We start from the raw sequence: 24259 nt of genomic DNA, 5'->3' as shown, positions 1-24259 counted from the left end.
GGGCCCTGAAAGAGGCCCCTGCAAAGAGCGCACATTTATTATGGGATTATTTTTGTTGTATTAAAAATGAAGTTAAACGTTCAAATTAATCAGTACATACTGTGTATGTCCTCGCACGCACGCACGCATGCACGCACACACGCACACACACGTCTGACTTGCATAGATCTTTCTGGGCCCCTAAAGCTAGACGCCTCCCTTTTAGAGCAGCTAATTACCCTCCTGTGGTAATTTAGGTGCATGTTGCCTCCACTGGCTGGCGGACTGGGTGAGGGGGGTGAGGGAGGGAGGGGTGACGGAAGAGAAGGGCGGGGGGGACAATGAGGTGTGGAAGTAAGCTCTTTATGGCTGTGAAAAATTCAGAGGAAGAACAACTTGCCATAAAACAAAGCACTTAGCTTAATATTGGCTATTGATCAAAAGCTAAGCTTTCTTTTTTCTCCCTCTCCCAACCTGAAACTCAGTCAGTCAGTCAGTCAGTCAGTCAGTCAGTCATGAAGCTCTATTGGCTCCCTAATCATCAATCAGAGAACCCTCACATATAGTGCTTCATCTTTATATGAGAGGAGGGAATCCCTCCCTATGTTCTCTTCAGATAGAACCAGAGAGCGGACAGACAGGCCTAAGTGGGAGGTTCTGCCTAACTTGACCTGTGAACTTCCCCAACAAGAGGGTCAGCCTCAGCTCAACTCATTGTTTTAACACATTTAGCCTCCCTTAAGAAGATTATTCAAATTCTACAGCCCACCACGCTTCTGCTCCTCCCTTTGACGCTAACTGCCAACGTCAGGTCCACTTTCCCCTCCATGCTTCCGAGTCCACTTTCACAATTTTCAAAATCCAATGCAAATCCTATTGCAGGCTCGCGAGAGGCTTCCGCAATATTGAATGTCACTCACAATTAGGGGAGTGAAGGAAGGGTGAGCGGTGAGCAGAGCGTTGACCTGGCAACCTGAAGCTAACCCCGCTAGCTCCCCAAACGCTCTTCTACAATTTGATCAGTGAATATCATTACCCCACCAAATATCCCAGGGGTGCTCCATTTACCTTAACACAGGAAAGAGGATATGTTTAACAACCATTCAACTGATGCTGCTGCTGCAGCTCAGGAGTAAATCTGGCACCACTGTGTTTGTGCCTGTAATGCTGCTCCAAAGGGATTGTGATTGTGGGGAATAGAATGGGCAGCACTAAATCGAATAGGGGTGAATAACATTTGGTTGAATGCATTCAGTTGTGTAACTGACTAGGTATCCCCTTTCCTTTCCAATTCCATTTGGGACTCCTGCTGTTAACTAGCATGCTGGTTAATGAAGGGTCAATTTTCTCCGTCTGGCAACCCGCAAGCTTAATCATCTGTTATGAGTACAAATGGGTTTTTCTTTACAAAGACGTGGATGCTACAGAATATGGGACTTTTTCCTATTATTATTATGATAATGGGACAGTGTGGTTGTGGAAGCTGAGTGATACTGAGTGACTTGACTCAACAACGGAGTAATATCTGTTTTTATGACAGTTTTAAGAAAGTTTTCCTGGCATAACTTGATGGTTGTTGTAAATAGCATGGGTGGTTTCAAAAGCTGAAACCGTAGACGTTTTCTTTGATATATTCTTTATTAAAGCTGGAACTGCTCTTTTTTACACCAGTGATTGATGTGATACAACAGGGGCATTTTGGATAATTCAATTATGCAAATAATGTAGACAAAGCATGAGTGGAGAGAATTCGCATTAAATCACTGATAAACATCAAAATACCAAAACAGGAACAAATTGGTTGGAAGAGAAACTCTGATCTCTGGTATTGTATCTTAAGGCAGAGCAGTGACCACAATCAAATGTGTCACCCCCGAAGAAAACCCTCATTACCTATATTACTGCTAATAATATGTAACATGACCTCCAAGCAGAAACTAATCAAGGATGTAACAGAAAACGCATAAACAAACCACAAATTCAATTATTGTCCCTTCTTTGTGAGCCTCCCGGTTGATTTCACCTTAACGATGGTAACCAAAACACACCCAAAGGGCCTGCCGCGACGGCATCGTAAAGGTTAACAATGTCTGTACATCAGCAGCGCAGATAGGGATCTGTCAGATTGCCAGGTGATATCAACAGTTAGTCTGAGATTAGGGAGAGAGAAAGTGGAGCAGACAGACAGACAGAGCGGTCCAACATCTATCACACGCCACCACGTCAAGCGTTTCTTCCCATGACACTCTCTGGTCTACCACCAGTCCTGCTCCCAGTCCTAGTCAGATCTAGCATGCCCAATGTGCCAGGCCTGTCAGGAGCCATGTGCTGTCCCTCACACTGGCCACTTTAGCATTCATGCCATACTCAGCCTACTGTCATTGTCAGTGCTAACCCTCAAACTGGCCATTCCAGCCTACTGCCTTATTCAGTGGGTCTCAACAGCCACATGGAAGGGATTTAACAACAGGCCCAAAACTTCAAACAATAGACTTCACCATAAAGCAAGACAATGCAATCATTCCTAAATTAAACTTGAATAATTTCTCTCTGTGTGACTGTTACATCAAACTGACAACTTCTTCAGGGGAAATAATTAAGACCACAGAATATTTAATATAATTTGAGCTGTTCTTCCCCTCCCCCTTTCTTTAATAGGATCCCACTCATTATCTCCTAAAGTGGGATAGAGGGGGGTTGAGGGAGGTGGTTTTGGTCTCAGACTGCCTCTCCTCTATCAGTCTAAAGTGCATTCAAAAGTATTCAGACCGCTTCTCTTCTTCCCCATTTTGTTACGTTACACCCTTATTCTAAAATGGATTCAAAAAAATAAGAATTCTCCTCAATCTACACACAATACCCCTACACTCTTCTTGTACTGCACTGTTGGTTAAGGGCTTGTAAGTAAGCATTTCACGTTAAGGTCTACACTTGCTGAATTTGGCGCATGTGACAAATAAAGTTTGATTTGATTTGAATGACAAGAAAAAAAAGTTTTTTAGACATATTTGCAAATGTATTAAAAATAAAAAACAGAAATACCTAATTTACATAAGAATTCATACCCTTTGCTATGAGACTCGGAATTGAGCTCAGGTGCAGCCTGTTTCAGTTGATCATCCTTGAGATGTTTCTACAACTTAATTGGAGTCCACCTGTGGTAAATTAAATTGATTGGACATGGAAAGGCACACACTTGTCTATATAAGGACCCACAGTTTACAGTGCATGTCAGAGCAAAAACCAAGCCATGAGATTGAAGGAATTGTCCGTAGAGCTCCGAGACAGAACTGTGTCGAGGCACAGATCTTGGGAAGGGTACCAAAACATTTCTGCAGCATTGAAGGTCCCCAAGAACACAGTGCCTACATCATTCTTAAATGGAAGAAGTTGGAACCACCAAGACTCTTCCTATAGTTGGCCGCCCGGCCAAACTGAGCAATCGGGGGAGAAGGGCCTTGGTATGGGAGGTGACCAAGAATCTGATGGTCATGTTGACAGAGCTCCAGAGTTCCTATGCGGAGATGGGAGAACCTTCCAGAAGGACAACCATCTCTGCAGCACTCCACCAATCTGGCCTTTATGGAAGTGGCCAAACGGAAGCCACTCCTCAGTATAAGGCACATGGCAGCCTGCTTGGAGTTTGCCAAAAGGCACCTAAAGACTCATGAGAAACAAGAGAAAGAGAAACAAGAGAAACTCTGGTCTCATGAAACCAATATTTAACTCATTGGCCTGAATGCCAAGCGTCACATCTGGAGGAAACCTGGCACCATCCCTACAGTGAAACATGGTGGTGGCAGCATCATGCTGTGGGGATGTTTTTCAGCGGGAGGGACTGGGAGACTAGTCAGGATCGAGGGAAAAATGAACGGAACAAAGTACAGAGAGATCCTTGATGAAAACCTGCTCCAGAGCACTCAGGACCTCAGACCGGGGAAAAGGTTCACCTTCTAACAGGACAACCCTGAGCACACAGCCAAGACAACGCAGGAGTGGCTTCGGGACAAGTCTCAATTTCCTTGAGTGGCCCAGCCAGAGCCCAGACTTGAATCTGATCGAACATCTCTGGAGAGACCTGAAAATAGATATGCAGTGACGGTCCCCATCCAACCTGACAGAGTTTGAAAGTATCTGCAGAGAAGAATGGCAGAAACTCCCCAAATTCAGGTGTGCCAAGCTTGTAGCATCATAAATAAATAAATATAAATAAACGTTAAATAAAAAAAATTAAAAAATGTTGTTCATATATTTGTGTTCTATTTGAACCAGTATAGCATGGAGGTAGAGTCAGCAGGCTGAGAGACAAGCTAATGTCTTTGGGATCATTCTACAGAGTTCAGTGCAAACAAATCCGATTTCATTGTTTTCTGGGGAAATTGCTTTGGATTTTGAATGATCAGGAATAATCACATTAAGAGAGACAAATGCTTCTGTTGTTTAAAGGCGAAATGACATATAACTGTTAGTTTGTATGTCACTAAGGGTCTACGGTACAAGCGTAGGCTCTGAGCGTAGTATTAGAGTAGGATAAAATAATACACATCCTGCACTACATGCTCATCCAAGGCTCAGTTAACAATCTGAGGCTTGAATTATTCATGTCGATAATAACAGCTATAACTTTATTGATCCCCTAAAATGTCTGAACCTTCTTATCCTTCTATGAGATCAACAACAGTGTGCACAGCATGATATCATTACTCTGTAAGTTATCCCCAACACTCAACGGTTCTACCTCAACCATCCATCCATACACACGTGTTCTTACTCATCGGAGGTTTTGGATGGGAGATCAAGGTCGTTGTGGATGAGATGGACACTTTCCTTGTTGACAGTAACTTGACAAGTGTAATCCCCAGTACAGAGTGGGTAAACAGACAGCACCAGCCGCCCACGCAACCACGGATACACTCACTTCCTGTGTTCTCTCCTGTTGAGCTGAGTCGGTGTGTTTAAACAATAAGAAAAAACCTTCTATCCTACAAACTTCACACACGAATGCGGATGTAGATAGACACGCGTATACACACACCCACATACACAAGGCTACATTCTCCAAACTTTACAAAAGTGCAGACAAATACACACTCTCAGACTACAAACTTCAGTGAAATCACAGCTTTGTATCCTAGTCGGATTTCAAAGGCTATGTATTTGTTTCTAGTTCCTCGTCAGACTCAAACAACAAAGTTGTAGCTAGTTATAATGATCCCTGGAATGATCAACCATTCTTATCGATTTGTCTTTCACTGAGAGTTCTCTATGCACCACTCTGCTCCTTGTAAGCCCCTAGAAACACAAGACTGTCTTTCCCCATCTAGCCACTTAGCCATCAGTCTCCCCCCTAACCTCTTGATGCTTGTTAGTCCCCAGTATAAATCTAAAGAGGCACACATATATCCCCAACCCAACCACCACACCCCCTCTCCATGTTTCTACTAAGTTCCTTGGAATCTAAAAGACCCAACCCAGTCATCCATCCCACCACCCTCCCCTCCATCTCCCCTCCCGTAGGGGTCTCTTACCCTGAGGGCCTGGCTGTAGGGCCCGATGTTGGCGGGAGCCCAGTGGGACAGGCTCTGGACATGAAGAGCCTCTCTGTGGTGAAAGGTAGCCTCCTGCTGGGCCTCCTGTGGCTCCGGGGGCCAGTCGTGGAGCAGACAGTCCATCTGGAGGAGCTGACCGGCAGGTAGAGGTGCCTGGACACACACCCTTGAGAGGTGGAGGGAGGGATAAAGATGAGGGGAGGACATGAATGAACAGAGCCTGATGATATGACCTGTACACTCATCAACTGTTTACTGACAGTGAAGGATTTAGTGAGGATATGTGATTGTCTCTGCTTTTTGGGTGAGGGGTCAGTCTAAGGGTGCTAAATAGTCTGTATGCTCTTCTCCTTATCCCCTGTCCTTCATCTGCTCTGATCTAAGAACGCAGGAAAGGTGTGTGTAAATAACATTAATACGAGGTAGGAGACAGGGAGGGGAAACCGCTCTAGACAATATAGAGGCAGCCTACTGGTCCATTATGGTACCTGGCAGGGGGGTTTACGCCAAAGTGGGTGGTGTAGACTTTGTTGAGTGAAATGAAGTCCTCCATGTTCCTCACATACAGGTGAACCAGAACAATATGCTTCAGCTGCCAGCCTCTCCTCTCCAGCTCAGCTACACAGGACAAAGACACCGATTACAGATACGCACACAAATATTTGTCATTGTAGGGAGAACACAACCTGTTTAGGTTGCTAAATGATTGTGGTGATACTTGGGAATGCACATTGAGCTATGTTTACCTTGACATAGTTCTGAGAGTCATGTTTTTTTTTCATCCCATGCATTGTACACATCTCCCTTAAAGAGCACAGGGATGGCAGGGGGCTTGAAGCAAGGCCTTTCTCCCCCTTATAATATGATTTGGCATCAAGTTTGTTTTCCTTTGCCGACACTGGCATCTCAGAGTACTTCACACACTTCACCCTCATACAAAGAGGTTCTCCATTAAATATTAACTCCTTTAATATTGTCTCTGCGCTCTGAAGGCTGTTCAGCCGCATACCACGATTAAATATGCTTTTCATCTTTCTACCCTTTTTCTCCCCCCCCCAATTCAGATGCACTATTAAAGTGTGCACTTTTAGAAAAAGTTCTGCAGGGCGAAAAAGAGCTAACCCACACAGCGTGCCTGTGTAAGTGTGTGAGAATGAGTGTCTGTTTGAAGAGGAGCTCCGCTCTGGGTTCATTTAAAGCGTCTGTCCATTCCGTCCCTGTGATGGACAAAGCAGCTGACACGTGGGCCTCTTTAACGCTTTGCCTCCCAAACTTAAAAAGGGCATTTGTGAATACAGAGCTGATCGCTCCCCTGCTTTTTGCTCAGGCCCAGCCTGCCGCACCTCTTCAAGTGCATTTTGCTAACACAACAAGGAGAAAAAAAGGTGTCCTGGGAACAAAGGAGTTTTCCCCCTTTGTTTTCTCAATTGTCTGGTTTGAGGGTTAAACCTCGCAAAGGGGTTACAGAGCACTGTCCACCACTCCAATATCCCAAGCACCAACCACCCCAAATCCCAAGCACCAACCACTCCAATATCCCAAGCACCAACCACTCCAATATCCCAAGCAATAACCACTCCAATATCCTAAGCACCAATCACTCCAATATCCCCAGCACCAACCACTCCAATATCCCAAGCACCAACCACTCCAATATCCCAAGCACCAACCACTCCAATATCCCAAGCACCAACCACTCCAATATCCCAAGCACCAACCACTCCAATATCCCAAGCACCAACCACTTAATACATTCTATATTCCTGATATCACCTCTAGTAAAAGCAGTCCCGAACCTTCTCTTCCCTCAATAGTTCTAAATGTTTATTTGATTGAAGCGAACATAGATTATTTAGGGTTAGGGCATTAGTCTGAGTGTGTGACTTATCACTAGAGCTCCTGAGAACCTAAAGAATTTTCAAGTAGGCTTGGGAACGTTTTACAAGTCTGTTTTTTGAACTTGTGATGCACTAGTTTGCAGCATCAGAGTTACAAACTAGTTTGCAGTCAGTATACTTCCCCCCTGTTTTGCTGTACTGAACTGCACCTTGTAGCAGAGTGAATGCTGTATTGGTCTGACTCTGGATCCCTGGGTCTGGGCTGTGAAGCCCGGTGATGCCTGAGATCCACTGGTAGCCCCTGGAGCTTTTAGGTGAGCAGGACGGGAAGTCTGGAGGGAGAGATATGTTTTGGAAGATATGAAGAGTATTTTTAACAGCAAAATCATATGTATACGACAGCTAAGTAATACTTCATTCAGAATTATGGACAGTATGGACCGTAATAAAACATGTCATTCCTAAACCGTCATAAATGTATGCTCTTAGAACGACAGCTCTTGTCAAGTGATCACTCAAAAGAGCTAGGATAATGACACTGGTCACATGACACAGAGCACGCACACACACACACGCACACGCACACACACACACACACACACACACACGCACGCCTCACCACGGCCCCGATGACAACTAAGGTCGCCATTTGATGTAAATTCTTCCTGGATGTCTTCAGCTTGATCAGCCTCCTCAGTCATCTTTTCAATGACACTCTGGCAAGGACAACTACCGAGGGGCAAAGCACTCGCCACCGGGCCCTGCAGTAAAACACCAGCAGGGGATACATCAAGCCAAACAGACACAGCCCCAAAATCACATAACTACACACAACCAGCGCAAACAACCAAACAGAGCACAATTTGTTTTTTCAATAAGCCGCCACTACACAGGCTAGGCTATGTATGTCACTATGTTTCTGACGAGGGCCTAGCCACAAATAACTTCAAGGTGAATGAATATGAAACAACATGCTAACTATTCATGAATTACACCAAGCAGGGAGGGGCGGCAGGCGGATGGATTTTCTGATACTGTAAATTCAATCATGCCGGCTGTCACTCTTCTTGACTCCTAGCTTTGCTTTGACATGCTTTGGGTTTCACCACACTGGTGTTTTATTCATTTGTTTATTTACAACTTTGCCTCCATACCCTCTTCTTAAATTAAAAAAACAAACATTAGCATTCTCAACGGCGTACATATTTACCTGCCAAATTCCACCAGGGCGTAAAACATTTAAATACATATTTCAAATGTTCTTAGCAACTAATCCCCCCTCCCCCTTCACCCCCACCTTCCTGCTGTCAGCTGCATTTGGCCATATGATAATCAAATTAATTATACTGCAGCCCCTCTCGGTTGCTGCCTACACAGGGAGGGAAAACTGAGGGGCAAATGATGGAGGGCCGTGATGTCCCCACCCCCTGTGTTGCCCACCGCCCGCCCCAGTGCCGTCTCCTCTAGTCCTCTAGTGCTGGTGTCAGGGCTGATCTGTCACCCTGATGGAAAGAGCTTTGGACTGCAGCATGAGGGCAGGTTCTCCTCTCCCCTGAGTCCCAGGCCCAGGGAATCTCCCTGCTCTTCCCTCAAACAGCGACCGGGGGGGTTGTGTGTGTGTGTGTGTGTGTGTGTGTGGGGGGGGGGGGGGTAGAAAATACATAGCTGTAGGAGGATGGAAGCTGGAGGGTCACCGGGGTTGAAGGGTATGATTTCTGTCCATAATAACACACACAAACACACACAAAAACCATACCCTGGAGCACTGGCCTGCTAGGGCCCGCTCCCACCCGTGTGACCCCTGTGACCCCTGTGATCCCCTGTGAACCCCCGGTGTTCCCCCTCACACACAAACATACACACAGATTAATGCAGCTCGTACAGCTCCTCTCCTCTACGAGATAAAACTCTCATCCTCTTTGTTCCAAGTTGGTTCTTTCGCTCACCATTCTTTAATGGTTTTCTTTATTACAAATACAATGCATAGAGTAACTGACAAAGATGCTGTTGTTTACTAAGCTTGTTGCTTTTATTTAGTTTCTCGCCTTTCTCTTAGTCACTGGTTGTAGGCTCCAATCCGCTAAGATAATTAGTGGCGACCAGACCAGACCACTGTAATACTGTTCAACGGAGGGGCTGTTGTGTTACACACAACCTTATCTGACATCATAGTTAACTGTGTAGACCTAGGTTGACCAAATCTAAGGATACATACACTTCTTAGTCCTCTTCTACCCTACCAGACCAGATGCAGCCAGAAGGAAACCAACGAGAACAACGTTGCAAGGTGAAAAGTGACATGAGTCAATCCAATGTGTTGCATGGGTACATACAGTCAATGTGCAAAAAGCCAGGGCATTATCCCTATGACTTTATCCCCCCACCTTAACTCACCTCTACCATTGCTTACTCCGCTCCATCCCCCCATCCCTCTATCCCCCCACCGTGTTCGCTTAACCAGCTACCGGAATCCTAAATGCCTTCATTTGAGCAGACATGTTTATTAAGCCAGGCCTAGTTTCAGGCAGGAGTGAATATTGCAGATGTCAAAGTAGGCCATGTGGGGCCAGAGGAGAGAGCGGTGGAGAGATGGGAGGGAGACCCTCTAGAGGCTGATCTCTCCCCTGCCCCACAGTGCTTCCCATCCTTATCACGTATCAAAAAAGCAACTATTAGGGACTGTTCGATTCTATTTATTTTGTTTATGAGTGACTTCTGTATTAATGGTGGGCAAGACAAATGTGTTTATGTTAATATCCTTAATATTATAAAGTAAAACATTGAATTGCATTTACATCTTCAACTGAAACAACTAAACGCCGACACAAGAAGGAAGACTTACATTCACCTTGTCCTCTGTGTGCATCATGCTGAAGTGCAGGTAGCCAACCGGAGCAAAGGCATCTGCAGAGTGGATCACTGTCTCCATAGCATCACTGCAGAAAGATGAAAAAACTATTATTAGTATATACTTTCTTGTCTGTACATTCATTTCAAGAAAGATACAACTTTCAATGCTGGACTTACATAACAAGTCTCTTCTTGAACAGAGGACAATCGAGAGTAAATGTCTCGTACTCGCCCCCTTCTCCACAGACATGGACTCCATACTTCTCAGAAAGCTGTCCAACAAAAACAACATGTTCATAATCATTTAATTTTAAGATCCAGCCTAAAAGCCATCACTTTACTCTAAATCTAAATGTTTGAAACACTAGCCAAAACTTCACTGTTGGTCATATATTGAGTCTTTAGATTAAACTCAATGCTGCTAAGAAAGCAGTAACAGTTTGAAAGCAGACCACTCTTTAGTGAGTTCATTCAAGGTGACATAAGTATATAACAAAGCCAGATCCAGCTTGGTGAGGTAATGCTCTGACCTGAGTTAGATAGGGCTCCATGTCAGCCAGAGGTTTCCCCAAGTGTTTCTCAGGATCCAGCCCTGCACATGCGAGCGTGCGCCACACACACACACACACACACACACACACACACACACACACACACACACACACACACACACACACACACACACACACACACACACACACACACACACACACACACACACACACACACACACACACACACACACACACACACACACACACACAGAGAGAAGAGAGAGAGGGAGGCCTGATCAGGGACAGAGAACAGTGATTGAAGATGACAGGCGCTGATGCTTTACGGGCAGTCACACAGACACACACGTAAACCTCCACACTGGATCTATTTATTTGACTTTGCAAGTAGTGTACACAGATCTCTCAGGGTAAGGGTAACAGTTTTCAGTCTCAGCGGGGCGAAAAGAGAGAAGCACCCCTCATCTGGTTCCCTTTGATAACCTAAACTCTGAGAGAGGGAGAGAAAGGGAGAGAGAGATCCTGTTTATTTGCCTTCCCACTCTCCTTCCTCTTACACGGTGCATGGAACTGACTCACAGGCCCTCAGCTTTGTGTGGGGCAGCAGAGAGAAAAACAGGAGGAAGAGTGCTGTGTCTGTTCACCCAGCCAGTACCCACCAGTGCCACATTCCAAGAACCCCATTACCTCTTACTTCAGTCTCTTCGTCCTCATTTTACTTCAGATCAAAGCTTAGAGAACAAAAAGACCCCACCTTTGAATGTCACTCAATTCTTAGAGGTCCCAACGTTAGCCAATAATAGCCACCATGGCCGTATTAATGGCTTAGCATGTCAATTGCAGTACTTGTGCATTAAGGGCACTAACAGTCTGTGTTCAACTCTACCTAAGTGTCTATGGTTTTATTCTCTGTGTGACACAAAATCCTGCGTCCACCTGTCAAACTTTTTCTGACACCTGTTCCTGATGAAGCCTCCTTTCCGACCTTTAGCTCTTTGATGAGGAGGCTGATGAGGCCACACGATATCTCCTGAGAACAAACAACTCTGATCCTCAAGTAAACAAACAAGCTACTTATGGTATCACCCCAGGTGACCCTACTTGCTCTTAACCTCAAACAGCCAATGAGACAGCATGTAACTCAGCAGACACAACAGAGACAAACAGCTAAACATCAGACGGGAGTAAAGGTGAAACCAGGTGAACACCGTGACCAAGGACGCTTCATATAAATGATCCTAATGTGGTTTCCTGTTCATGCTAGAGCCTCAGCCAATCCAATCTAGCTAGCCTAACTGATTCTATAGCCATGGAGACTACCATAGACAAGACTAGCAAGGCTATGTTCAGCTTCATGTGACTGAGAGGCTTTTTGGTGGCTCACTTCGTTTCACCCATATCCAATGTCTTCTCAGTGTGGCTTTTCATACACAGTCTGACACATTAACAAACATGTAGTATTCTGTTCCGATATATTTGGTTATCAAAACCTCAAAACATTCATTATCCTATTCAAATGTATTTAATCCTGCTCATTTACAAGATTCTATGCAATTAGAAAGCAAAAGTTAATCATAACATGAGAAACTATATTCTCTTTCTGTCCGGACAACCTCAAAAAGGTCAAGGTTCGATTCCACGGTAGCTCTGGGGAGGGGCAATGCAGCATCCCAAAGTGGGTTTCAAGTTAAGCCTCAACTAGGCCTCCCAAGCCTCCAATGGTCTGGCGATGTGAAGGAGCGAGGGAAGACCAGGGGGGAGGGATGGAAGGAGAGAATGAGCCAGGCCCTTGTTCTCCACCCAGGGGAGCTGTGGCCTTAATTAGTATGAGAATATCTAATCTCGTCACCCTCTCATCTTAACCCCGCACAAAGGTAATAAGAGAAAAAGCATTAAAATTCAATCCCATTTAAATATCCTTTTTAATTAGTCATGCCTTTTAACAAATTTTAATGATTGGCTTCAAATTGCTGAGAGGATGTCGCTTTTTTAATGTGTTCATTAACTTTGCCTAGCCTTAAATAATATATGATACATGATTTGATATTTACAGGGAGGGAGGTGGCAAGCGCTTAGGGATGTGCGTGACAGGAATGCGTGATAATATACCATACAGGATATAACTATTCAGACTTGTGATGCCAATCTTCCAATGACATAAAAGTAGTTCATTTATGAAATTCCCCCAGTGAATGAATAATGGCAACAGAAATCTGTTTATCTTCTACTTGCTGAACCATAAGATAGGCCTAACTGAATACTGGACACGTTTTGTGAGTGTCACTCAGTGGCTACGTACTGTGAGCCCAGCCCACCACATTGTTACTGTTAGCTTCATCCAGCAATCTTAACACTGCACTCATTTACATGGTCTTCACATCCCCATCTCCTCTCAACCTGTTTTACAACCTGACCTAAACCCAATTACATAACCTCATTATGCCACATTAAACCCAAATAAGCCCACTAGAAGCTGCCATTTGTCTGCCGCCAGAGACAGGTTGGCCACACTTTAAGAGAGGGAAGCTTTCCTGGGAGACAAAAGGAATAGCTGGCCCTTAAAAGGCTTTTTATCCCGTATTATCCTATAAAACCGCAATTAAATTCAGTGAACTTTTCAAAGCAGAGAGTGGAGTAATGAGGAAACGCGTTTTAAGGGGTACAGTGTTCACAAAATCACTCTGCCAAAGCTTGAAATTAGTGTGGAAAAAGAGCGGTTTTGCCCTATTTGAACAATGACGTCAGTAATATACTCAAGACTATCATAGTGACATGTAAAAATTTGCAAATGCTGTATAAAAATGTGTGTTCTGTAAATGTATTGATGGTTATGCTGTACACAAAAAATAGTATGGAAAGGACACTATCATATCCATTACTACCTGCTTATTAGACTACTACAACAAAAACTTTTGAAATGATGCATAATAAACTGATCTTTGAAACAAAATGTTTGAAAAAAAAGGCAGTGTTAACAGAAAGGGGGTTCTCACTCTTTACTGAACTCTGCTTGTGGGTCTCTCTTAGACCTACAGTGGGGCAAAAAAGTATTTAGTCAGCCACCAATTGTGCAAGTTCTCCCACTTAAAAAGATGAGAGAGGCCTGTAATTTTCATCATAGGTACACTTCAACTATGACAGACAAAATGAGAAAAAAAAATCCAGAAAATCACATTGTAGGATTTTTTATGAATTTATTTGCAAATGATGGTGGAAAATAAGTATTTGGTCAATAACAGAAGTTTATCTCAATACTTTGTTATATACCCTTTGTTGGCAATGACAGAGGTCAAACATTTTCTGTAAGTCTTCACAAGTTTTTCACACACTGTTGCTGGTATTTTGGCCCATTCCTCCATGCAGATCTCCTCTAGAGCAGGGATGTTTTGGGGCTGTTGCTGGGCAACACGGACTTTCAACTCCCTGCAAAGATTTTCTATGGGGTTGAGATCTGGAGACTGGCTAGGCCACTCTAGGACCTTGAAATGCTTCTTACGAAGCCACTCCTTCGTTGCCCGGGCGGTGTGTTTGGGATCATTGTCATGCTGAAAGACCCAGCCACGTTTCATCTTCAATGCCCTTGCTGATGGAAGGAGGTTTTCACTCAAAATCTCACGATACATGGCCCCATTCATTCATTCCTTTACACGGATCAGTCGTCCTGGTCCCTTTGCAGAAAAACAGCCCCAAAGCATGATGTTTCCACCCCCATGCTTCACAGTAGGTATGGTGTTCTTTGGATGCAACTCAGCATTCTTTGTCCTCCAAACACGACGAGTTGAGTTTTTACCAAAAAGTTATATTTTGGTTTCATCTGACCATATGACATTCTCCCAATCTTCTTCTGGATCATCCAAATGCTCTCTAGCAAACTTAAGACGGGCCTGGACATGTACTGGCTTAAGCAGGGGGACACGTCTGGCACTGCAGGATTTGAGTCCCTGGCGGTGTAGTGTGTTACTAATGGTAGGCTTTGTTACTTTGGTCCCAGCTCTCTGCAGGTCATTCACTAGGTCCTCCCGTGTGGTTCTGGGATTTTTGCTCACAGTTCTTGTGATTATTTTGATCCCACGGGGTGAGATCTTGCGTGGAGCCCCAGATAGAGGGAGATTATCAGTGGTCTTGTATGTCTTCCATTTCCTAATAATTACTCTCACAGTTGATTTCTTCAAACCAAGCTGCTTACCTATTGCAGATTCAGTCTTCCCAGCCTGGTGCAGGTCTACAATTTTGTTTCTGGTGTCCATTGACAGCTCTTTGGTCTTGGCCATAGTGGAGTTTGGAGTGTGACTGTTTGAGGTTGTGGACAGGTGTCTTTTATACTGATAACAAGTTCAAACAGGTGCCATTAATACAGGTAACGAGTGGAGGACAGAGGAGCCTCTTAAAGAATAAGTTACAGGTCTGTGAGAGCCAGAAATCTTGCTTGTTTGTAGGTGACCAAATACTTATTTTCCACCATAATTTGCAAATAAAATAATTAAAAATCCTACAATGTGATTTTCTGGATTTTTTTCCCTCATTTTGTCTGTCATAGTTGAAGTGTACCTATGATGAAAATTACAGGCCTCTCTCATCTTTTTAAGTGGGAGAACTTGCACAATTGGTGGCTGACTAAATACTTTTTTGCCCCGCTGTATATAGTCAGAGCCAATTATTTCAACAGCAAAACCTTGTGTATACTTTTTACCCACTGGCAAAAGCCTAAGCACCCTTCATCAAATGATTAATGTAAACCTCCAGCATGAGTTACCTTCTTAATTTAAACTAGTTGTGTTCTCCTGCTCACTGTCCTTGGCAGTGCTACATTGCACCTAATGCCAAATTAAAACCTGGGAGAGAGATTCTAGATACGGCCAATGCCAGAGCCGAATATCGCAGCCGTCTTAGGATCTGGCATGTCTGCCGACTGACAGCTTGGCTTTAATCCCTGCCTTCAGAGAGAAAAGGGAGAGAAAATTGGATTCAGGATGTGAAACATTTTAGCTTTTAAATGCATGAAATAAGCATCTCCCGCTAGAAGGTGAGCCGCGTCAAGCCTTTGAACAACGCTCTCAAAGACCTTAGTGAAAACAATAGCTGTTCAGTATCACCTCATCTTACAGGGGGAGAGAGAAAGAGAAAGGAAGGGAGTAGAGAGGGAGGGATGCTGCCACAAACAAAAGATGATAAGATTGAGGTTATATGTGAAATGCGTCCAAGCTCTTATCTGAAATTCAATGTCTCTGAGAGGAATAATAGGCAGGGTGAATAGAGTAGCACCCACCTCACGACGGAATCTGTTATATCCAACAAATTTAAATGAAAAGATATTGTGGGCAATTAAAACCTTATCCAATGTATATTGCAAGGTTTACACAGATGTTGTCCCTGACTTTTAGGAAAAGACACTAACTGACAATAAAGAGGAGGTATCAATGATACAGAATGGAATTCCATCTTTCCTTTTGCATTGTTTGACTCCAATAGGTGCCATTGACTCTTGATGTTTTTTTTATTTTTATTTCACCTTTATTTAACCAGGTAGGCTAGTTGAGAACAAGTTCTCATTTGCAACTGCGACCTGGCCAAGATAATTGATATATACAGAGAAAAGAGTCGGTCCGTATCCATTCTAGCAGCAAAATTGACTATTTACATTGACTCCCCCCATTTGTTTTGTACACTGCTGCTACAAGCTGTTTATTATCTATGCATAGTCACTTCCCCCCTACTTACATGTACAAATGACCTCAACTAACCTGTACCCCCACACACTGACTCTGTACTGGTACCCCCTGTATATAGCCTCATTATTGTTATGTTGTGTTACTTTTTAGGATTTTTTTAACTTTAGTTTATTTGGTATATATTTTCTTAACTCTACTTGAACGGCACTGTTGGTTAAGGGCATGTAAGTAAGCATTTCACGGTAAGGTCTAAACCTGTTGTATTCGGCTCATGTGACAAATAAAGTTTGATTTGATTTTATATCAAATACTGCTGTTTCAGTTCATTGTGGCAAGCTGGGCCAAAACAGTTGATCATTGAACCTTACACTAAACTCATAACATTGTTGAGAGATTTATATGACTGAACTGGCCCCACAAGGTCAGGTCACATGAGCCAATAGACAGGTAAAAAAAGGAGTCTTGTTACTTGGCATGTCAAGCCTAAATGACTAATCCTCCACGTTCTTTTGTCTTTCTGTTGTTAGCAACTTTCCATCCCAACGTGATGGAGGAAAGGAGGGGTAGGTGGGGGTCTGTGACCCGAGTCAAGGTTAAACGGTGCAACCTGAGGCTGACGGTTTAGGGTTTACTGTCACTGTGTTAAAGTTGCTTTAATTGTATTCATCACAATGCTTTACTGTCAGTGGTACATCAAATGTCAACAGCAAATTATAGCACTGCTTGCTTTTCAAGGCTAATTTGGTCCCGGCCATTGAAAGGACAATGGAAGCTGACTTGACTTTCAGGAGAAAACATATCTATTCCTCTGCCTTCAAAGAAGTTTGGTGTTTTTGACAGTAGACAAGACAACATCGCATTTCAAATAGACAATTGTCAACCAACCATTAGGTCTTCTGAAATAACTAAATGAGTCTATGGTTTTAAACTGGAGCTACAGTATGGTCTTCAGTGAATGCAAATCGGTCCATGTTTAATTTTCTCATAACACAAAGGAAGGCCGAGCGCAAAGGGTAGAGCTCAGCTCACAATGTGATAAAAGGTTTCCGACGGAGAAACGCTGATTTCAAAAATGGCAATTATCGCTAAAGCTGCAGAGCAATTAGCTGCTGCAGAGAATGCTGAACCTGCATGTGCACCCACACACACCAACACTAATCAATCAGTTAATTACATTAATATTTAATAGTGGCATTTGGAATTGCCAATTATCACTTGCAAAGAAGAGAGCGGTTGTGCTGTATGTGAAAACATAGAGGACCCAACTCAGGTAAAACTTAATGATCATCCAATACACATTTACAGAATCGTTTTATTTGGCTTTATAATATTCTGCTGTGCTCAATATCTTAAGACATGCAATAGCCTTCACTACATAGGATATCAGGAGACAGAAATCTGACAATAATCTTTTTCTGTCTGTTCTTACTCTCTTTTCTCTCCAACTGTGGATTAGAGTAACGTCAGTATGAAAATAAGCGCTTCCTGAGAATTCATTTACAGGATCATCCAGTTTTTGGACAGCTGTCTTTTGACAATAGGGATTTGTCACCTTCAAAATCTCTACCCTTCCCCCAAAAAAGCAAAAGCAGTAGGAAATGCGGTTTACCATACATTTTTCACCTGTCTCTCTAAGTAGGCAATGAAGGAATATTACACTGAAACTACCACCCAGTATCTATCCCTTCATCCCCCCCAAAGAAAAACCTATCTTGCAGACAGTGCCAGATGAACCAAAAGCATCTCTAACATCGCAGCATTCTCTGTCATTTCAGATGTGGCTTTGACCTTTAACCCTGAGAGAGCTGTTATTATCTCTTCCTGAGGTCTGCGAAGGCAAATCCCCCTCGCCCCCTACCTCATCCCCTCAGGTACACCCATCTGTCACCCAATACCCCCCCAAACAGCACACCTCGCTGCTCAGACCTGCTTCGAACCAAAGCTGCAATTATTTGAGTGGTGCCTTAAAAGGGCCTGAGGCGCTCACGGCCCCATTAAATTCTCTCATTTCTAATTACCCCTGCCTCGGGACAGGTGAGGAGTCAGGGACCACGATAACATCTTCCCCTTCTACCTGTAACCAAAACACTAAATACACACAAACAAACACACACTCACAAAATGAATGTGTGGAATTTTCTTTTAGAGGAGTAGCCTATGTGTTAACAGAAGGGGTTGAAAGCTTGGCGGTACGGTGGCCTGGTCACTGGGGGACATAAGCTTTTAAGGTGAGGTGTTTTCTCTGGCTGTGAATGACTTTGGGCGGTAATTTGAAGGGACTAGCGATGCTGGGGCGATAGCAGAGAGCAGCAGCATGCAGCAGAGCAGCATTCCTGGGCCAGACACAAAGAGGCTTTGTCTCGGCGACCAAATGAAGATGACGTTGTTTTAAAAAGCCCTGCATTAGCATAATTACTATCCCCTCTAACATTCTCCAGGTTCATTGCGTTCAAACAGGGTGGAAGAAAGGACAGTGTGATCATTGACATCAAAGGGAGAAGAAGTAACCCAAGTGGAATACACAAGTCAAAAGCATGTGTTAGATAAAGCTAGAGAAAGGGACTTCACTTGGAGAACATAATGATAACACGTTTACTTTACGGAGATGCTAGAACATAATGATCTTGCCAGTAAAATTATAACAGGCTCCGAATTGGATTCTTGCAAGTCTCTCTTTAAAAAGTGAAAGATTCAAGTTTGAACAGGGGAAAAGACTAATAACACTTCAAACTTAAAAAAAAGAGAAATAGTCATAGATACGAAGACTAATAATGCAGGTAAATGAGGAACTACATTCCAACAGTGACCATTTCAATGGTGTTGAGAGACATCTAGAAACCTGAACATGTCACAACGTTCAGTTCACTAGGTCATCAGTCTAGCTGGCACCCCTTTCAACTGATTGCTCCTGAAGGCGACAACAAGCACTTAAGAGCATGTAAACAGTGTCTCCATAATGATCTATCACCCAGAGTAGTTTCAAAGTCAAAAATAACCATTTGCCACATAATTATAATTTATCACTTTCACTATCAAAGGGATCCAACTCAACTGTCAAGTAGATACAGGTAGCACACTGAAGAGAAAGAAAAAACACTTTTCTCTCCACTTATTCTGCAAGCCAATCCTTCTGTCCCCCAGGCTCAACACTGGCCAAGAAGACAAACCTAGGTGACGATACTTTAACCTTTTCCAGTTGTGCCGGAGCTTAAATGAGATATATACTAGATTCTAATCTACTCTTCACGGCCCATAAGTTTTGAGGTAAGCAAAAGTTGTGAGGTAAGCAACACTGGCCTCCCACCACAATAGGGACGCCTGCGCGGTGTTATTGACAGGTTTCATTAATGCGCTGTGCAATCACCTGTACAGTTGCTCAACTGCCAAGACCCCCCCCTCCCCCGTCACTCCTCCTCCCTTCTGATTCTTATCTTTCTATTCATAATCTTTTCCACTCTGCTGCACTTGCCCCCTGGCACAAGTCTCAACATTGCTGCTAAAAACCACAGATTGATGATTTGGAACATTGCACATTACTCTCTCTTTCTCTCTTTGGTAACACAAACCCTCCACCTCCCGTTCCCTCCCCGCTCTCAATCTCACTCTCCTCACTCCCCTCTAACAAACTCTCCTACTTAACCTGTACCTTTTGGACTGAGAAAAGAGCGAGCACTAAGCCGGCAATGAGAGAAGGGCGGTGTTGGACTGCTCACCCGCTGCCCTGATCAAAGAGAGAGAAAGAGAGAGAACGAGAAAAGGAGAGAGACACACCGAAGGCGGCCACTTTGATGAGGAGGGCGTGGAGGTCACATGATATCATCTCGGAGAGCAGGGTTGCCTGGTCACGGCGCCACAGGTAGGCCAGGGGCTGCAGACCCAGTCGCACACACCTGGGAGAACAGGTGAGGGAGGGAGGGAGGGAGGGAGGGTGTGGGTCAGAATGAAAAATGACCAGGATCACAACACCTTCAAAGTGCGTCAGGCACTTTCACTAGTTTTGCGGGCAGGCTGCCACACCAAGGCTCAGATGGAACACACTCGGAGCCGTCTCTGGTGCTAGGGGCTTTGTTCAACAGATTCAGCAGAAAAAGGGGGAATTAAAGAGGGGTAATTATCTTAAAATGGCACCTCCTTTACACTATAACTGTCTGTGTCACACTCACGCACACACACATACACTTGCATACACAACACACTCACATAGGCTGTGTGCCGGTAACTGGAGCCGAAACTCTTGGGCGTACATGTCTTTGTCTCAGAGAACGCCTGCGGTGTGTGAGTGTGTATGTGAGGGAACGAGTGTGTGTGAGTGGCTGAAACAATACATGACTGACAGCAGGATTTGTTCATAAGCTGAGAGCTCTGTGGTTGTGTTGGGAACACAAGATGAGAGAGGCTTGTGCTGGAATGTACCTTACCACAGTGACAGAGAGAGGGAGAGCGAGAGAGAGGCCCATTCTAGGCCTCTCCCAAAGGTACTATCATAGAAACCCTTTCCCCTGTATCCAATGTCCTACTGTATAGTCCTTTCTGATGTCGTGTATAACAATACATTGTTTCCCATTACGTAAGTAAGCCATTCTAGTAATACAACTGTACCATAAAAATACAGCTAGACTGAACATCATGGAGTAAACAGATGTACATCATCTTTGTTTGGAATACAGTGTCTCTCAGGCATGTAGTTGTGTGTGTGTGTGTGTGTTTGTTTGTTTGTGTGTGTGTGTACACACTTGTTCTACTTACACATTTTCCACTCGTACTCTTTGGTAGTCTGAAAGAATGGCCCCTACAGACACCGCCTCGACATCCTCCTTTTCCTGTGAAGAGAAGAGAGGGAAGGAGGAGGAAAATCTTCCTTTAGGAAACGTTATATACTTTAAACTCTCACATCACAACGGTTTCCTGTTCCGTCATATGAGTGTTTATTTCAACAAGTCACAGAGTCATGATGATGTCTGGTGATGATCTAATTGAGCCAAAAGGTCACATAACCATCTAAATGTCACTTGAAGAACAAAAAGAGAGGACACTATGAGAGAACGATGTCTACGCGCACTCACTCACACACACGCGCACACGCACACGCGCACACACACACACACACACACACACACACACACACACACACACACACACACACTGAGAAAACAGTGTTCTTTCCCTACATCAGATAGGTGGGGATGTTTACATGATGGTCATATCAAGGCTTTCCTGGCCCTGCACACATCCCCTAGTGAGGGGGGGTGAACTCCTCGTCCTGTCTGGGCCTGGCTGTCTGGGCCTGGCTGTCTGGGCCTGGCTGGTGCCGGAGCATCAGAAGAAAAACACTAACACTGGAGCAGCAGAGCCAGTCTGCTTCTTATCAGTAACTTTGTGTGAACTGGACATGGAACTGTCCAACCACACTGCAAGGTCAGAGACCGTTACATAGGGAAGAACTGAGCACGCACTCACACACACACTTCAGTGAGACCCCATCACATCAGACAGAACTGAGCACGCACTCACACACACTCTTCAGTGAGACCCCATCACATCAGACAGAACTGAGCACGCACTCACACACACTCTTCAGTGAGACCCCATCACATCAGACAGAACTGAGTATGCACTCACACACACTCTTCAGTGAGACCCCATCACATCAGACAGAACTGAGCACGCACTCACACACACTCTTCAGTGAGACCCCATCACATCAGACAGAACTGAGCACGCACTCACACACACTCTTCAGTGAGACCCCATCACATCAGACAGAACTGAGCACGCACTCACACACACTCTTCAGTGAGACCCCATCACATCAGACAGAACTGAGAACGCACTCACACACACTCTTCAGTGAGACCCCATCACATCAGACAGAACTGAGTACGCACTCACACACACTCTTCAGTGAGACCCCATCACATCAGACAGAACTGAGAACGCACTCACACACACTCTTCAGTGAGACCCCATCACATCAGACAGAACTGAGAACGCACTCACACAAACTCTTCAGTGAGACCCCATCACATCAGACAGAACTGAGCACGCACTCACACACACTCTTCAGTGAGACCCCATCACATCAGACAGAACTGAGCACGCACTCACACACACTCTTCAGTGAGACCCCATCACATCAGACAGAACTGAGCACGCACTCACACACACTCTTCAGTGAGACCCCATCACATCAGACAGAACTGAGAACGCACTCACACACACACTCTTCAGTGAGACCCCATCACATCAGACAGAACTGAGTACGCACTCACACACACTCTTCAGTGAGACCCCATCACATCAGACAGAACTGAGAACGCACTCACACACACTCTTCAGTGAGACCCCATCACATCAGACAGAACTGAGAACGCACTCACACAAACTCTTCAGTGAGACCCCATCACATCAGACAGAACTGAGAACGCACTCACACACACTCTTCAGTGAGACCCCATCACATCAGACAGAACTGAGAACGCACTCACACACACTCTTCAGTGAGACCCCATCACATCAGACAGAACTGAGAACGCACTCACACACACTCTTCAGTGAGACCCCATCACATCAGACAGAACTGAGAACGCACTCACACACACTCTTCAGTGAGACCCCATCACATCAGACAGAACTGACCCAGTTAAGTATTAAGCTAGTCAGTTTGCAAAAGGACTCACTGTGCTACTGAGTGAGTCAGGGAGACCAGTCTGGAAAACAAAAGTTAGTAGTTAGGGAGTGTCCTCCAGACATGTTGTCCTCCAGACATGCTGTCCTCCAGACAACCCTCAATGACTGTCAATGCAAACAGAGCTGCCTCCTAATATCCCACCACAGACTGCACATCTACCAACACCAAGCTCCAAAACACAGCATCACCTTGTTGACTTAATATATGAAAAATATACATCATATTGGACTAATGTGTCTGTCACACTGCCAAATATTAATCAGATACTTTTTCACATCACATTCATCTTGGGAGATAGCCACACACACAGACCATGGAGGGAGGCTGTACTGGCCTCCCCACCTACCCACACAGCCCAGCGACATATTCAATCTCAAGCACTGGCCTCTCCACCCACCCACCCACCCACTCACCCACACCCACACAGCAACATTTTCAATCTCAAGCACTGACCTCCCCATCCACCCACACAGCCCAGTGACGTATTCAATCTCAAGCACTGGCCTCCCACCACCCACCCACCCACCCACACACAGCCCAGTGACGTATTCAATCTCAAGCACTGGCCTCCCACCACCCACCCACCCACACACAGCCCAGTGACGTATTCAATCTCAAGCACTGGCCTCCCCATCCACCCACCCACCCACACACAGCCCAGTGACGTATTCAATCTCAAGCACTGGCCTCCCACCACCCACCCACACACAGCCCAGTGACGTATTCAATCTCAAGAAATGGCCTCCCCATCCACCCACCCACCCACACACCCACACACAGCCCAGTGACGTATTCAATCTCAAGCACTGGCCTCCCACCACCCACCCACCCACCCACACACAGCCCAGTGACGTATTCAATCTCAAGCACTGGCCTCCCACCACCCACCCACCCACCCACACACAGCCCAGTGACGTATTCAATCTCAAGCACTGGCCTCCCCACCACCCACCCACCCACACACAGCCCAGCGACGTATTCAATCTCAAGCACTGGCCTCCCCACCCGCCCACCCACCCACCCACCCACACACAGCCCACCCACCCACACACAGCCCAGTGACGTATTCAATCTCAAGCACTGGCCTCCCCATCCACCCACCCACCCACACACAGCCCAGTGACATATTCAATCTCAAGCACTGGCCTCCCCACCACCCACCCACCCACACACA

General features: G+C 44.9%; 1 protein-coding gene across 2 annotated transcripts in view; it reads right to left on the bottom strand.

Annotated features, from left to right (window-relative positions):
• The window catches only part of LOC139375101 (diphthamine biosynthesis 6), an 88260-nt gene that overhangs the window by 38793 nt on the left and 25208 nt on the right, over window positions 1-24259 (bottom strand). The window contains exons 4-12 of one of the 2 annotated variants that reach the window (XM_071116559.1): window positions 21144-21217; window positions 20169-20287; window positions 10747-10808; window positions 10394-10488; window positions 10209-10302; window positions 7986-8127; window positions 7576-7698; window positions 6017-6146; window positions 5508-5694 (exon numbers count right to left, since the gene is read on the bottom strand). In XM_071116559.1, the coding sequence (XP_070972660.1) occupies window positions 5508-5694; window positions 6017-6146; window positions 7576-7698; window positions 7986-8127; window positions 10209-10302; window positions 10394-10488; window positions 10747-10808; window positions 20169-20287; window positions 21144-21217 (1026 nt within the window). The remainder of the gene's footprint in view (window positions 1-5507; window positions 5695-6016; window positions 6147-7575; window positions 7699-7985; window positions 8128-10208; window positions 10303-10393; window positions 10489-10746; window positions 10809-20168; window positions 20288-21143; window positions 21218-24259) is intronic. The other variant, XM_071116560.1, reaches the window with a different exon arrangement.

This window comes from Oncorhynchus clarkii, chromosome 19 (genome assembly GCF_045791955.1).
Source record: "Oncorhynchus clarkii lewisi isolate Uvic-CL-2024 chromosome 19, UVic_Ocla_1.0, whole genome shotgun sequence".
In the NCBI taxonomy this organism is placed as follows: Eukaryota; Metazoa; Chordata; class Actinopteri; order Salmoniformes; family Salmonidae; genus Oncorhynchus; species Oncorhynchus clarkii.
This window is presented reverse-complemented; position numbering and strand designations above follow the sequence as displayed.